The 16,541-nt window shown below is 41.7% G+C and overlaps 1 protein-coding gene across 2 annotated transcripts in view; it reads left to right on the forward strand.

Moving 5' to 3' along the window:
- The window catches only part of LOC124007245 (small conductance calcium-activated potassium channel protein 2-like), a 33,667-nt gene extending 18,092 nt beyond the window's left edge, over positions 1 to 15,575 (forward strand). Inside the window, exons 3-9 of one of the 2 annotated variants that reach the window (XM_046317666.1) lie at positions 242 to 660; positions 1,046 to 1,187; positions 1,508 to 1,618; positions 1,816 to 1,943; positions 4,379 to 4,387; positions 11,414 to 11,483; positions 14,490 to 15,575. In XM_046317666.1, coding sequence (XP_046173622.1) covers positions 242 to 660; positions 1,046 to 1,187; positions 1,508 to 1,618; positions 1,816 to 1,943; positions 4,379 to 4,387; positions 11,414 to 11,483; positions 14,490 to 14,765 — 1,155 coding nt within the window. In that variant the 3' untranslated portion in view covers positions 14,766 to 15,575. The remainder of the gene's footprint in view (positions 1 to 241; positions 661 to 1,045; positions 1,188 to 1,507; positions 1,619 to 1,815; positions 1,944 to 4,378; positions 4,388 to 11,413; positions 11,484 to 14,489) is intronic. The other variant, XM_046317667.1, reaches the window with a different exon arrangement.
- Positions 15,576 to 16,541: the final 966 nt, after the last annotated feature.

Consider the following 16,541-nt stretch of genomic DNA (forward strand, 5'->3'; position numbering starts at 1 on the left):
ACGTCTGTGACAGATGTTGTGAAGAGTGTAGCGAACGCTGACAGTTAATAATTGGAATCACTGAATGCCAATCAGCCAAGACAGAAACTGAATTTCCATTGACTGAGTGTGGTAGTAAAGTTTAAAGTTTTGATCAATTTAGTCTGATTCCACCCTGATTAAAATGCAAGGCTGCATCTAACCAGAGCTTGTTCAGTAACCTCCTGTCGGTTTCCCTCTCTCCATCCATGTTGTTATTCAGTTATTCATGGTGGACAATGCAGCAGATGACTGGAGGATAGCCATGACCTACGAGCGCATCTTCTTCATCTGCCTGGAGATCCTGGTGTGCGCCATCCACCCCATCCCAGGGAACTACACCTTCACCTGGACAGCGCGCCTGGCCTTCTCCTACACCCCGTCCAAGACGGACGCAGACGTGGACATCATCCTGTCCATCCCCATGTTCTTGCGGCTGTATCTCATCGCCCGCGTCATGCTGCTCCACAGCAAGCTCTTCACAGACGCCTCGTCCCGCAGCATCGGGGCGCTCAACAAGATCAACTTCAACACACGCTTTGTCATGAAGACCCTGATGACCATCTGCCCTGGCACCGTGTTGCTGGTCTTTACCATCTCGTTGTGGATCATCGCTGCGTGGACCGTGAGGGCCTGCGAGAGGTCTGGACCTGCTGCCCTATCGCAGTCACGCGATGCTGCATAAAACACTGCATGAACCATAAATAAGGCTTCATGGTTTGCTGGGGAAACAGGTGTTAACTCGTTATGTGTCATACTTTAGGCTTCCATCCAGATGTAGTGCTCCATCCACACATTCCCAGCAATACCACCATTTTGCATTTCATTCTGATTCTCTGCATGGAAATGTCAAGAGATAGACAATCATGGCACATAGTTTACGTCTTGTTAGAAGATATGCGAATCTGTTTACACCTTATTTATATTGCCCATGAATTAGGCACAGATGTTTCTATAATGTATAAGATGTTGAAGTATTTGGCAAGCTGACTCCAGTGTGACACTTATCTGGAACCTTCCATTCCAGATACCATGACAACATGGACATAACCAGCAACTTTCTAGGAGCCATGTGGTTGATATCAATCACTTTTCTAACCATTGGATATGGGGATATGGTACCCAACACTTACTGTGGAAAAGGAGTCTGTCTCCTCACTGGTATTATGGTGAGCCTTACTGCAGAAATGATATTACATTCTCATGCCACAACTGTGCTCTCTTTTGCAGTGCTGCTTATGAGGTTGTATCTTTAAATCCAGCCCTTATGTGTCTTATTACTTTTTTTAAAACCTGCCAATATTTATTTTTTAAATCTCTGTTGGGGTGGCAGTGCGGATACATTCATATTCAGAGGATATCAGAAGTCAGAATCTGTGATTTCCTTTTTGTTTATAGCATAATTCCCTATTATTCCAATAAGGTTCAAAAAAACAAATGTAACTGACTAAATACAGGCAACGTGTAACAGTCTGTTTGTTCCTCCCAGGGAGCCGGCTGCACAGCCTTGGTAGTGGCTGTGGTTGCAAAGAAACTGGAGTTAACCAAAGCTGAAAAACATGTTCATAATTTTATGATGGACACCCAGCTGACAAAAAGAGTAAGGAAATACTTCACTTGCATGTCGTTTTAAGTGTAAACATTGGAAAGAATCATCTCAGCCCCCTCGTTTCTCCATTGTGTTCGATTTCAGGAAGACCAAGCATGGTTGAAAATGAGTACAGTATGTTTTCCATTACATGAGTAGTATTTTGTTTACCGGGAACAGTGTTTCTAACCGTGCTCTTTGTGTGCCAGGTGAAAAACACAGCTGCAAATGTACTGAGGGAGACCTGGCTCATCTACAAGAACACCAAACTTGTGAGGAAGATGGACCATGCCAGAGTCAGGAAGCACCAGAGGAAATTCCTCCAAGCCATTCATCAGTAGGTACCCTGTCTGAAACGCTGCTGGCAGTGTGGTAAATACTTATTACACACTGGTATCTGCAGTCCCACACTTTGTCATACAGTATCACAGATACTAATACAAACCTGACATCTGAATTGTTTGACACCTGTAGCCCAAATCTGTATTTACAATGTTGACCTTTCTTTCTTTTGTTGTTTCTCATTTCACTCCATTGTTTTGTAATATTGATAAGTTGGAATGGAGTCGGGAAGTATTTAGTCCCAAAAAGCTGTCAGTAGTGCCCTAACAGCTCTTGAGAAGGAATGAATTATAGTAGCAGTCATGCTAGCTGTATTAGTATTCACTAGAATGTCTAGAAACCAACCCTCATAGGTCAATTATTTAACATCAAAGTTGACTTGGTAGTAAGAGAATTCTGATACTAACTGTTAAATTCTATATTATAATATAATGGTGTCATAGTGGTGTCATAGTGGTGTCATAGTGGTGTTACTAGCTAAAATGTGGTAAGAATTGCAAAGTAGTCATTCAATCTTTTTATTGAAAGCAATTTACTTATTAGATCAGAAGAATGTAAAAGGACTGGGAGCTCTTTCTCAATTGCAGAAACTTATCGGCATTTAATTATTGGTTGTGCAATCCAGTATCTTCAAAACAACTCTAAACCATTTGAACCACAACCTAAACTAACCTGCCTTCTCAGTGTTGACAGGAGAACTTATCTCTGCCCACCCCCTATCTCATCCTGCATCACCATGATGTAAGGACCTGCCAGTTCGATTGCATGTCAACATGACTGTTGTGTATCTAAGATCGGAGTCAGATGTCATGCTGACCTCTGGGCCTACACGTCCCTGTGGTTCCTTTAGTCCTGTATGATCAGTCAGTTACTTGTCAGGTAGTCTCTGCTCTTTATCTCCAAAACCCTATTGATGTTAATGTTCTCTCTTTTTATAAACCTACGCCTACTTTTACCACTGCATTTCCCAAATTTTTAACTAAGCGACTGACTATCATATGAAACTCAATGAGATATTTCTTCTTTTTGAGGTCAGGTTTGGTTGAAATTATTATTATGATTAGGGTCAGATTATATTCATATGCTACAGTGGAACTGTTCTTTGTTTTGATATACTTTTCTGTGTTGTATGTTTTATCTGTGTTAACTGAACTGTGTGGTCTCCTGTGTGCAGCTTTTAATTTGCTCATGATGATTTTTTTATATTTGCATCGTATACAATGACGACATTAAAATATTTGATTCTTGAAAGGGAGTATTGGCTTCTGCAACCCCCATCCAAAATGCAGCTGTTTTATAGGCTTCTGTCATAGTTGCTCGGGCAGGGTTATTATGTCCTCGGGCTATTTGTGGTAATGACAGAATATCATGTCGACCTCCTCTTCTTTAGGACGAGCAAATAATAGGAAACCCTCAGGGTTTAGGCAGAATCTCCACAGCACCAGATTCAGCTGTAAAACGCCACTTCCACCACTTTGTTCAAGGGCATGTCCATCTCCCCTTTTGTACAGGCTCAGTAAGCCGTATGAAGAGGGAGTGGGTCTTAGCAGAGAAGTTGTGGTTCTGAGAGCACTTCCTGGTGTGTGCTAAGTCAAGTGATGCCTGTGGCCTCAGCTGCAGGGTTCAGCTCCAAGTGTGGCTTGCCGGGGTGAATGTACTCACACCGTGTGTTGGGATGAGTCAGTGGCCACATTCAGGGTCTGCCTGGGAGCATGCTCATCCCTCAAGTGGAGGGCTGGAGAGGGGTCAGTGACCTGTCTTGAGGCAATTGCGGTGGAAAAAGTATGAATAGTTCCTATGCCAGAGCTGGATCAATCACCCTGTGAGATCCTCCACCACTGTAGGGGAGGAGGTAACTTTGTTCTTCTGAAGTCAGGCTTTTTCAATGGTGTGATCCTGGGGAAAACCTAGGTAAATGTTAGCTAGACAACTTGTCAGCCTGCCACGGCTGCCTGTCTGGTCATTGGTTCTCTCAGTGAGGCTGGTCTTACATACAGTACTGCATGCCTGATAAACTTGGCCGGCTGGAGGGGAGGATTAGGACAGGACCTCAGGGAGTAGCTAGCAGGGGCCGGACCAGAATAATGTGACAGGACAATTGAAGTTGTAAACCCGATGCTCTGGATAAGAGCGTCTGCTAAATGACTTAAATGTAAATGTAATGATTCCATCTGTGATGGCCTGAGGTGAGGCATAGCTACAAGGTGCTGCTGATGGTGATGGTGATGACGGTATTAAGTTGATGTTAGTGTTGTGATCTGTATGTGTTGTTGTTATTCAAAAGGGCAGCAGTGGGATTGGGGTTGCAGTACCCAGGCCTGAGCAGGAGACCGATCCTGCCGTCTGGACACATTTATCTGATGTTGTAATAATTATTTTGTCTATTTTATGTTTCCTTTTTTCCCCATTTGTGTCGACACAATGCAATAGAGCTCGAAAGTAAGTCTTCGCCTAACATGTAGCTACAGATATGGTCTGTGCATGCAAATGAGAGCTTGTCTTTTTGACTCAATGATGTGACTAAAAATGTCACTCCCTCATTTGATAAGTGAAATTCACACCACAGCTACACATGTTGATTTCCCATCGAGCAATGACTGATTAGATCATGTCACATAATGTACATTTGTCTGTAACACTATATTTCAATTTATATAGCCAGTTACAACACCGTCAAGATTTTAATTTCTCTTTTAGATCATTAGCTGAACAGCATGATGATAAGGGCAAAATAAGTTAATCACGCACTAGCCTACAGAAACCCAGCATGGTCTCTTTAGAGAAAGCAAAGACCTCTTGATCAATTCTGCCCTACTTTTTATCTATCAAAGCATTACAGATCTGCCAATTAAGCATCAATGCCAACCCCTTCCCTCTGCACCTCATTAATGAGAAGACACATACACTGCTAATGTTTCCATGTCACTTTCCCTTGATGAATTTCAATTATCGGTGATGGAAGGTGTTTTTCTTTCCATTGTTGCATGAATGTGATGAGAATTTGATCTTTAATCAGAAATCCACTGATTAAACTCCAATAATCTGTGCTTTCATGAACCGAAGGATGACCGCTGGTGCTTGAGGAGAGGAGAGGCTTGCTGTAATAACTACAGAATAGAACACATCTGTCCAGGTTAATGCATACTCCCCCGTCAATCTGCCTTAGCTACATTAACCAGGGCTAAGGGTCATCTTTCGGCTTGTGAAACCATTGTGACGCCTGTAACATTTGCATTTCCTCCATTTTTCTCTTGGATGACTGGTAGCAATAAAGACAGTGGCCATTATGACCACCAGCAGAATTCACCGATTTTAGGAAGACGCATTTCACATGCATAGCTGCACTGAGCTATCCACACTCATTAGTCTATCGTAATGGCTCGTAACACTCTTAGTGGTGTGATGCATTTGCCTACAACTAGCATGATGCATGTACACAACCTGATGTCTTCCACTATGTTGGAGAAGATGAGAGGATTTTTTTCCGCAGGCACACAGATCTTCCTCTTTATAATGACACCACCCTTGCACTCTTAGAGGCAGGGAGGAAGGTAGGGGTACAGGAGGAAGCGGGACAGGAAGCAGCATGTGTCAGTTAGCTTGGTGACTCAGTGGGGGTGTGAAACAGGGACACGACCTGAGAGGCAAAGGTCGGGGTAAGCCTCCGAGAACTCCTCCTGCTTTAGAGACTCTGTGCTGTAACTGACACAGCGTGAGACTCTCCTCCTCAGCACAAATCCCAGTAGTAAGACAGGAAGGGCAGAGTCAGGCAGCAGAACGGCCTGCCCATTACACTGAAGACTAATTAGCATCAGTCTTCCTACAGCGAGGTAAACAGGTCAAGACAAAGATAGCAACCGCAACAAAAATATATGGTGCAGCACAGTTGATAATGCCTTAAAGGGGCCATCTGTGATTGCTACATCCATTTTTTAAACTTTTAAATGAACTAAATATTCCCATCGATTCTTGAAGAACATCAACTAATTCCATGAGGGATTGATAAATTAACTGTTGTACCCCATTAGAACCCAAAATATAAATTTGTTTTACTACAGATTTGCGCCATGTCATTTCAGCAAGCCATGATACCCACCACCTCAGATTGTTCTTGACAAACTTGACATCATTTCTCTAGTTAGAAACAGGTAAGATTAGCATTCCTGAAACACTATCTTGTTGAAATGTAATTTGATTGCAGAGCAATTAAGCAAATTGATTGCACCCAAATTGGCCATTTAAATGTATAGGATTCAGAGTGGCGAAGCGGTCTAAGGCACTGCATCAAATCCAGGCTGTATCACATCTGGATGGGATTGGGAGTCCCATAGGGCGGCGCACAATTGGCCCAGCGTCCTCCAGGTTTGGCCGGAGTAGGCCGTCATTGTAAATAACAATTTGTTCTTAACTGACTTGCCTTGTTAAATAAAGGTTCAATAAAAAAATATATACTTTTCAATAATAATAGTACGCAACATCCGATGTGGACCTAACTTCTACTAATGTGTAAGGCATGAGGAATCCCCCCAAAACGCCAAAAGCCACCCATTGACCCCCCACACCAATCCCACTCCAATGACCAGTGTACAATATCAGTTTTCAATGATTGACAAGTAGTATCACTCTGCAGCATGGAGTATTGCTTCTCCATACTATGTCATCTATTCATTGTGAATTTGGTCATGTTTTTCTCCTCTGTTCAGAGAAATGAGTTATTAAAGTCACTTGCGTCATTTCACATGAAGTAGTATGAAAGTATAGGGATTGGACCACGAGATGCTGTGGTTCCTGCTATCCCGCGAGATGCTGTGGTTCCTGCTATCCCGCCACACCCTTTTATCCATTTTGCTGGTCTCTTGTGTTTATTAATACTGTATATCACAACATTTCCTTTGCAACTTTGGGTAGAAAACCAATAGATTTGGCTTTTATGATGAAAATAAATTGCAGTCACAATTCAAGCCAGTCCTCCATGAAAACCATGCAGTTTATCCTTCTTTTACGCGTAATCTGTGTCCAGGAAATGGCCCCTTTGTATGTGGTTTATTCCCTTTGAAAGAATTCTGGCTTCGTTACTGTTTGACCATTCCTTGTGAACAAGCAAACCATTAGGCTACAGCATTTCTGATGGCTTCAATGTTATGGTCTCTAATGGTCTTCACGGGTAACAGTCCCAAACACACACTGTATAGTGTTTTGCAATGGTAATGGTATTGGGTTAAATGGCAATGTCACTAATCCCAATACATATAGATCTGTTTCCTGATAATTGTATTAATAAACATAAGACTGCCATGCAATGTATTATTTTATTAGGATTGTCACAACATTTTAGTCACAAGCCCATTTCTCCATCAAGGTTCTGGGCTTGTTGGAAAAGTCTTCATATGAGAATTGCGCCATACAGATAGTCCTCTCAGATAGATGCCACTTGTTGGACTATTCAAGGAGAGTTGGGTTGAAGCATTAGGTTGCAAAGAGAAGGACAAACTGAATTTCTTCAGAGGACTTGTGAGGTTGACCAGACAATTTATTTGCATAATGAGCCAAATACACTGCTCAAAAAAATAAAGGGAACACTAAAATAACACATCCTAGATCTGAATGAATGAAATATTCTTATTAAATACTTTTTTCTTTACGTAGTTGAATGTGCTGACAACAAAATCACACAAAAATTATCAATGGAAATCAAATTGATCAACCCATGGAGGTCTGGATTTGGAGTCACACTCAAACTTAATCCAACTTTGATGTAATGCCCTTAAAACAAGTCAAAATGAGGCTCAGTAGTGTGTGTGGCCTCCACGTGCCTGTATGACCTCCCTACAACACCTGGGCATGCTCCTGATGAAGTGGCGGATGGTCTCCTGAGGGATCGCATCCCAGACCTGGACTAAAGCATCCGCCAAATCCTGGACAGTCTGTGGTGCAACGTGGCGTTGGTGGATGGAGCGAGACATGATGTCCCAGATGTGCTCAATTGGATTCAGGTCTGGGGAACGGGCGGGCCAGTCCATAGCATCAATGCCTTCCTCTTGCAGGAACTGCTGACACACTCCAGCCACATGAGGTCTAGCATTGTCTTGCATTAGGAGGAACCCAGGGCCAACCGCACCAGCATATGGTCTCACAAGGAGTCTGAGGATCTCATCTCGGTACCTAATGGCAGTCAGGCTACCTCTGGCGAGCACATGGAGGGCTGTGCGGCCCCCAAAGAAATGCCACCCCTCACCATGACTGACCCACCGCCAAACCGGTCATGCTGGAGGATGTTGCAGGCAGCAGAACGTTCTTTACGGCGTCTCCAGACTGTCACATCTGTCACATGTGCTCAGTGTGAACCTGCTTTCATCTGTGAAGAGCACAGGGCGCCAGTGGAGAATTTGCCAATCTTGGTGTTCTCTGGCAAATGCCAAACGTCCTGCACGGTGTTGGGCTGTAAGCACAACCCCCACCTGTGGACGTCGGGCCCTCATTACCACCCTCATGGAGTCTGTTTCTGTCCGTTTGAGCAGACACATGCACATTTGTGGCCTGCTGGATGTAATTTTGCAGGGCTCTGGCAGTGCTCCTCCTTGCACAAAGGCAGATGTAGCGGTCCTGCTGCTGGGTTGTTGCCCTCCTACGGCCTCCTCCACATCTCCTGATGTACTCGCCTGTCTCCTGGTAGCGCCTCCATGCTCTGGACACTACGCTGACAGACACAGCAAACCTTCTTGCCACAGCTCGCATTGATGTGCCATCCTGGATGAGCTGCACTACCTGAGCCACTTGTGTGGGTTGTAGACTCAGTCTCATGCTACCACTAGAGTGAAAGCACCGGCAGCATTCAAAAGTGACCAAAACATCAGCCAGGAAGCATAGGAACTGAGAAGTGGTCACCACCTGCAGAGCCACTCCTTTATTGGGGGTGTCTTGCTAATTGCCTATAATTTCCACCTGTTGTCTATTCCATTTGCACAACAGCATGTGAAATTTATTGTCAATCAGTGTTGCTTCCTTAGTGGACAGTTTAATTTCACAGAAGTGTGATTTACTTGGAGTTACATTGTGTTCCCTTTATTTTTTTGAGCAGTGTATATAGGTTTTCCACCCAAGGTTTCAAAGGAAATGTGATCTATTTAATAAACACGAGCAGCAACATTGATGTGTGGTGGTATAACAGGTACAGTGGTATCTAATGGTCAAAGCCTAGTACTTTCCTATTACGTTATGGTAAATAATGCAAGCAACTTCAATAACTAATTTCTCTGAAAAGAGAACAAAAACATAAACCGTGAATACATTACATAGTATGGTAAAGTAATACTCCAAGCCACAGCTTCATGTTACAAGACAGTCTTTCTGCAATGCTAATCGTATATGTTACTAACTGCAGAAACTATTTCAGAACAATCTGAGTTGGTGGATGTGGAAATCCTCTTTCTTGTGCTTTGAGGTAGAACGGACCAACATTGTTTACAAACAATGTAATTGTAAGCCAACACTGTATAGCCTCAAAACTATAATTTTGAAATCATGGGTGGTCAGTGCTTGAATCCATAGCACTGTCTATGAATTTGAGTGGTTACATTTCTCCAACCCCATCCCTCAGCTTTTGAAACAGTGGAGGGGTCACACTTTGTTATTGTTTGAACAGCAGATTCTTCCTTTAAAGAATTCAAAGGGGTGTTGAAAAGCTTAGCATAGCCGTTTCCCCCCTGATGAATAGCAAAGCAAATAAGAAACTATTGAAAATTCAGGAGCTTTGAAATCACAGAAGGACATAGAATGTTGAGTATGAGGGGGTAGGATGCTTTTATATTCTGACCCCAGCTTCCTGCCTGCCTTGTTCATCAACACCATTTGACAGCTTTTGGTCATCCAACCGTGAAATTGAGAATTCTGACAAGTCTAACATCTCAGCTGCACAAACGTTTTAATGCTGATGTCTTTCACACTTTAGTACATTTTTTATTTTCAATTTGCCAGATTACTTGAACAATAAAAGTGCTGTTTTTGCAATAACATTGGCTACTCGTTTTAGAATGTGCTTCTTCTGGACCATACGGCTACCCTGTCACTAGCTGCTGAGGCATCGTCTTTTGCCTGTAGGATCCTTCAGTGGCACTTTTGGTGCCCCCTGTTGGTCTAACTTGTCATCCAGCTCCACACATCTTTGCCTGTGAACTGGAATGACTAACAATGATGCACCATTGCATGAGAATAGATTAATCTAGCAGTCACTACAGACCCCTCATATTCTTCCCCTTGATCTACTGTGCTGTACACCATCAAATTCACACAGTCCAATTAGACCCGCTAACTCAAAATCCTATCTCATCAGCTAGTCTGAGAGCATTGGGTTTTATCTGAAAGAAAAAGCTGACCACAAGGGCTATGTCACAGTCCTACCTCCAGCTCGCCCCGTGTGTTGGTCTCATTCTGATTTAGCATGCAGCACGGGTGGTTGCGGGAAAAAAAAGCTCTCCTGTTATCTTGAAAGATCGAGTGTGGTCCTGAGTACTGCACATTTGCTGTTTTCGACGTGCCAGTTAGTGTGGGTGGAAATCACTTGCTTAGTACCCTAATTAAACAGGAAATGTGAATTATTTAAGTCAGCTGTATGGATTAAAGAAAGTTACTAATTTTACTCTGGCTCTTGAAGAGGGGTATTTTATTAGATTTTTTTAACCTGTCTGCGTCACCAACACAGAAAAGCTTTATGTCAGCTGGATGAGTTTCCCATTATGTAACAATTCAGCACATCACTGTCAGTACTCGGTAACTAAGGTGATTTTACATAATATACCAGATGGATTTTCTCTTTTATCAATAACACACTCGCAGTCCAAAGATATAAGTAATATAATCTTGTTTTTTTGATCATTTAATTATATTTTACAATGCTGTATTTGTTTTTCAACTACTTTTAATTTAAAATGAATTTGTATCCCCTTTTATATAGAGTTTGGCTATCATGGCACTTCAGGTGGAATTGCTCTGATTGACAGTTTTGATTTTCAAAATAGAAAAACACTGTCACTTGAACAATCTGCAGCTTTTTGAGAGATTAAATAATTCACTAAAATGGAGAAACCTCCAAGTGTTTGGATTAAGCTTGTATTATTATAGTTTATATACACTACTTTAATCCTATATTTCAGCTAAATCCCATTGCAAGCGATTTTATCTCCCTAGTTGAGCCCTTGTATGTTACTTTGTTGTAGAGTTCAGGGGCTGAAGATTTACTGCAGTAATAGACATTCTCCTCTCTGGCAGCTTCTATACTCTGGTCTTCACTTGCATGCAGCTCAACCAATCAAACTGTCTTAAACCAATTCCTGCATTTTCTACACACATCCTGTGCATGTCCTAGGAGTGAGTGCTCTCTATGTGTATGCCTTCTGTGTGCACAGATCTGTTAAACCCATCTTTACCAAATAGATACATTTATTGGGTTCTGAATGGTCTTCTGTTCAGATTGAGAAGTGTTAAAATGGAGCAACGCAAGCTGAATGACCAAGCAAACTCACTAGTGGACCTTGCAAAGGTAAGCTGGACTGACAAACGTCACATATTCCAGTTTATTTTGGTTGTGAAGTTTGGTTGTGCATTTGGATTGATCTCTATCTAACCCACTTTTTGATTTGAAGGATTCCATTTGATACATGTGATATCAACGCATCGGGTGAATTAGTAACACCTTTTCATAGAAAACAAACAAAGTCTACAGGTGTCAAATAAACAGACTTTTTCATATGAATGTTAAGAGGAACCAGTAGTGTACGGTCATTGGAAGAAAATAAGACACAATATATTTCCACTTCTTGAACTGGGTGCAGGATAGCCCGGTCCCAGATCTGTTTGAGCTCTTGCCAACTCCATTGCTGTCATTGGCATGACAATGAGTGTCAAGGAGTTGGCAGGAGAGCACATTAAACAGACTGGCACTCAGGGTAGATGCAGGACTGTTGTTGATGGAAACATACAGTATCTTGGTTTCAAAGATGATAAGAAGATATGCATATTATACGGGGTGAAAAATGAGAAGAATCACTATGGGGAACACTCCAATGTAAAATCCTTGAATTGAGGATTTAAAGATGCACATTTATGCATGTCAAAGCGATCTCCGAGGGGGAACCCATTTTCCCCAGCATTTCCAACCCTGGTTGTTAGTGGAAACCTACAATATCTTGGTTTTAAAGATGATATAAAAGGTATGCATATTATTTTATGAGATCAGGATCCCCACCCTGCTAGGTAAGTAAAACTGTAATTTATATGTCATCAGTTTGTCAAATACCTTAAGGTTTGGTTTTCCAGACTGAGATTAAGCCTAGTCCTGGATTAAAATGCATGGTCAAGGAGAATCTTGAAAGGGCTTTTTAGTCCAGGAGTTATCTTAATCTGTGTCTGGGAAACCGCCCCTTGATGGTAATTAACACATTGCTATGTTTCAGCAAATCTCTCTATGGTGTTTATCCTTTGATGCACTAAACAGAAGTTGACAAACCTTTAGGGAAAGACCTGGCGCAGAGCCAGCCTGACGCAGCAAAAAAAATAACATTAAGGGAAGGGAAACATGCTGTGAGTGTGATGTGATGATTCAGCCAGAAATATATCAGGGAGAGAGTTGGAGAGCTTTGACATTAAAATATCCACCACGGTCAAATCAGTTTCATGCTACTATGCTACGAAAGACATTAGCTAGTTAATATTAGTCACCCAGGGCTATGAAACAAGTGGCTAGCGGTGAGTTAGAAAGGTGGTTGACATTTAGGAAGAAGATGACTCATACAGTCATCTTTAATCATTGTCATAAGTGGCTTTCGCCACCAGAGGGCAGCATAGCATTACAAATCACATACATGAGCTCCCTGTGGATCGATAGAGCTGTATAATGGAGCTTAAAATAACTTTGGAAGCTGCATAGCCTCTGCAAAGCTATGCGAAATCCCTCGCATAGCAGTGGTTTCCCTACAGTTGTAAAAAATAAAATACCTCTATTTGGGGCGTAACATAAAGCAGGCTATCATTTGAGTCAGAATATATTAATACCGTAGTAGGCCTACAGTTAAGAGAATCAAACTCCCTTTTCAGCATTTGTCCTCACCTTGAATAAGCCCACAATGCACAGTCGTGTAGGCTTACACAAGCGTTTTTGTGCCTTAACTGAATATACTTACAGTCCCAGTCTACTCTTGACAGAGTTCTGGTTTTATTTTATTAGTGCTGTATTATAAAGATTTAATTAATTTGCAGTTTAATTTTTCATGATTAACTGAGGCAAACTCGAGTCAGTTCATCGGTGTCTATCCAAAATTCACTTCTTACCTCCAGAAAATCTCAAATTTAGGCAGTTCTACATCTCATAATGTTGCATTTTGCTATTGCCTCAAGGTTCCATCCTTATTTTCATAAAGTTCCAAGATAAATGTAAAGACTCTAACCATGTCAATTCATCTGTGGAAATTGCCTTTTAAAATATCATAGGAAGTGATGAGTGGCTCTGGTAGTGATGCAACGTAGTGAAACCCTATCTGCCCACCCAAGTTGGAGCGCCAGGGTGGTGAAAAGCTGTCAGTGTTGTTTTGGCCCGAGGTGGATCGCTGTGATTCTAAACAAGCCACCCAGCCCATTATTCCTACCCCAAATGAGGAAAGGACAAGGTAAGTGATGGATGGATGGCATTGGCCACATGCTGGCAGCGATTGTTCTCATAGTGAACATTAGCTCAGTACACAGCAGCCCTCTCCCAATCTCCAGCCCCCCCCCGGGAACTGGATATCTCACTGTTTGGTAACATGCCATGTTTCGAGAGGAAGAAGATCAACTTCCTGGTCCAGACGTTAGTAAGTGTATACAGCAGAATTTCTCTGCAAGTTATCAAGTAATATTTTATTGGCTTATCTACAGCATCAGGTTTTGTTTGTTGTGATGGAGAACTGTGAAATTTGAATTGCCCGTATCCAAACACGTTTTATTATATTTCTTAACACTTTTTCAAGATGGTTGAAAAGACAGAGACAGTTGTCTTGTAGCACTGAGAATAGCTGCAGACTGAGTTCAATTCTGCCACGGAGGGCAGACTAATAATCTGAAAAAAATCAACATCTCCAGGGAACAGTTTAGTGTTGTAGTGGGAAACAGTGGCATGATTAGATACTTAGAATGATGCAACTGATAATCAAATTATTCACAAGCTGTTCCTTTTAAGAAGTATACATTTCATGCTGGTTCTTTTCAACTAAGGGGCAACTCATAACTTCAATTTCAGTCAAACTTTCACTTAGCCTTTTGACATCCATGACTAAGTGAAAATGTGACAAAATTAGGATTTGCCCCTCAAATGGCTCTGGACAGATTGCCATTGTAAATAAGAATTTGTTCTTATTTACTGACTTGCCTGTGTAAATAAATGTTATTAAAATATACAAAATAAGGTAAATAAAACAAATAATTTTACAATTGCCTGCAACTTCTAGCCTAAAACACCCCATGCTCTGGAAGGGTCTCACTCTCTTACTATGACTGAGTGTCTCTCCTCCTCCAGACTCAGAACATCATGTATGACCTGATCTCAGACCTGAACGAGAGAGGGGAGGACATGGAAAAGAGGATCGCCCTGCTGGAGACCAAGCTGGAGACTTTGCTGGGGAACCTGCAAGCCCTGCCAGGACTCATCAGCCAGGTCATCAGCCAGCAGCACAGGGACTTCCTGGAGGTGCAGCTCCAGCCGTACAACAAACACAGCCCTGAGCGATCGCAGTCTGTGTCCAGACGGAGGTCATCCTCCACTGCACCACCCACCTCCTCCGAGAGCAGCTAGAGTCCAAGGGGAACACCTACAGAGAAGACTTTTGCCATCATATGGCCAAGTTGCATTTATTGTAAAGCCTTATGGTTTCAATAAGTATTATCCAAATTCTGATGACAGAATCCGAGCTACTGGGACAATGGATTTTAAAAGGGATGCTGTTTATTTTTGTTACCTCAAAAGATGTTATCCTTGCTCTGGTGACATGACCATAGAAAATGATGCTTTCCTCAGTAAAAACTATTAGGCCTATCGATGGGGGGCTGTGATCAGAACTATACTCCATCTCTATGCAGAGGTAGCCAGTTTTAGGACAGTAAAGGTTACCGGCCGGGTGTGAAGATAATGCACTAAAATAGTGCTTCTTCTCACGGACTTTGTGCTTTTGCTGGCTTGATTCAGTTACCGTGTTCCTTAAAGCAAGCTGAGAAATCATGGGACCTATCAATCAGCAAGCATTACAGTAATACTTTTTATTGAGGAAAAAGTGCTATTTCATGGACATGACTGAAATGAAGACAGAGGGCAGCACAAGAATGCACCCACATACTGTCACTCAGAGGTACCATATAGAGCTTGAAATATATATTTTAGGTTAGAAACAGCATCAAACTATGGAGTTTTTTCTTTTGCAGAATGCCCCTGTAGAATGACTATTTTTGGGGCCAAACTGCAAACAATTGAATCCTCTTATCAAAATGAATGCATCTAAATCTGTACTTGCACTTACTTTTTAATCATTGCACTTCAATGCTGACTGACGTATGATATAAATCTGTGTTGCTCATTAAAATAAGAAAAATGTAGATGTTTGGGCATGGACTTATGGTCAATTGTCAATTCATTCATTTGTATTATTAGTGAAGAGGACTCAAGTCAAAGCCCTCATGCTATGTACCACAAAGGGACCTCAATTTAAAACTGATAGGCTACTGAAATGAAGACTTTCAATGATCACAAACACAGTTTGCTCTTTCCTCAACATATCTCAACCCTTGTCCTGGAAGCACTTAGTATTTATGCTGGTTTTTGCCTCAACTGAGCAACAATAGTTGGATGCAATGCAAACCAATAACTCTGTAGCCACTTTTGAAAGTAAATTCATATTTTTGTATTTTCATGAGGATAAGCACACCTCCGCACACCTCTTACAGCATACGTCTTCAACACAAATAATGACGGAGAGCTATGAACAGAATACATGATGTAAAACATTCATTGGTTGAGGTGAAATGCAGCATATTCAACATATCTTCCATTAAACCATCCAGGACCACGGTTAAGATACCTGGGAATACACATTGTTAATTCAAAAGGAATGTATAAAAGATGGTATAGCAACTTACTGTATTAGAGGGCTGGGCCTGGTCACTAAAATGTCAAAACCTAACTGCAAAAAAAAACTCTCTCTGACACATATAATTGTGCAAATATTGTAGGTGCTCAAGATTATAGAATTAGATTTCAACAAAGCTTTGTCCCTTTGTTTAAAACAGCAATAGCTTGGCCACTAGCCAGTCATAAAGGGAAATAAAGGTAAACTTCCACCAGTTATACACATTTTGGCAATATGCACCCTCCCTCTGCAAGGTTTTCAAAGTTAGATGAGTGTGCCATGATTATCCGATGGGCATTTATTTAGTCAACTTCCTGCAATGACATTGTCCAACCAACCAAAAGCTCAACCCCATCCTACAGTGTTGAATGTACTGTTGCTGGTTTTAGAGCTTTCAAACATTGGCAGTCAATCCAGAAATTTTAGCAACATAGAAACTTTTGAGAGATTAT

Source organism: Oncorhynchus gorbuscha, linkage group LG20, assembly GCF_021184085.1.
Source record: "Oncorhynchus gorbuscha isolate QuinsamMale2020 ecotype Even-year linkage group LG20, OgorEven_v1.0, whole genome shotgun sequence".
In the NCBI taxonomy this organism is placed as follows: Eukaryota; Metazoa; Chordata; class Actinopteri; order Salmoniformes; family Salmonidae; genus Oncorhynchus; species Oncorhynchus gorbuscha.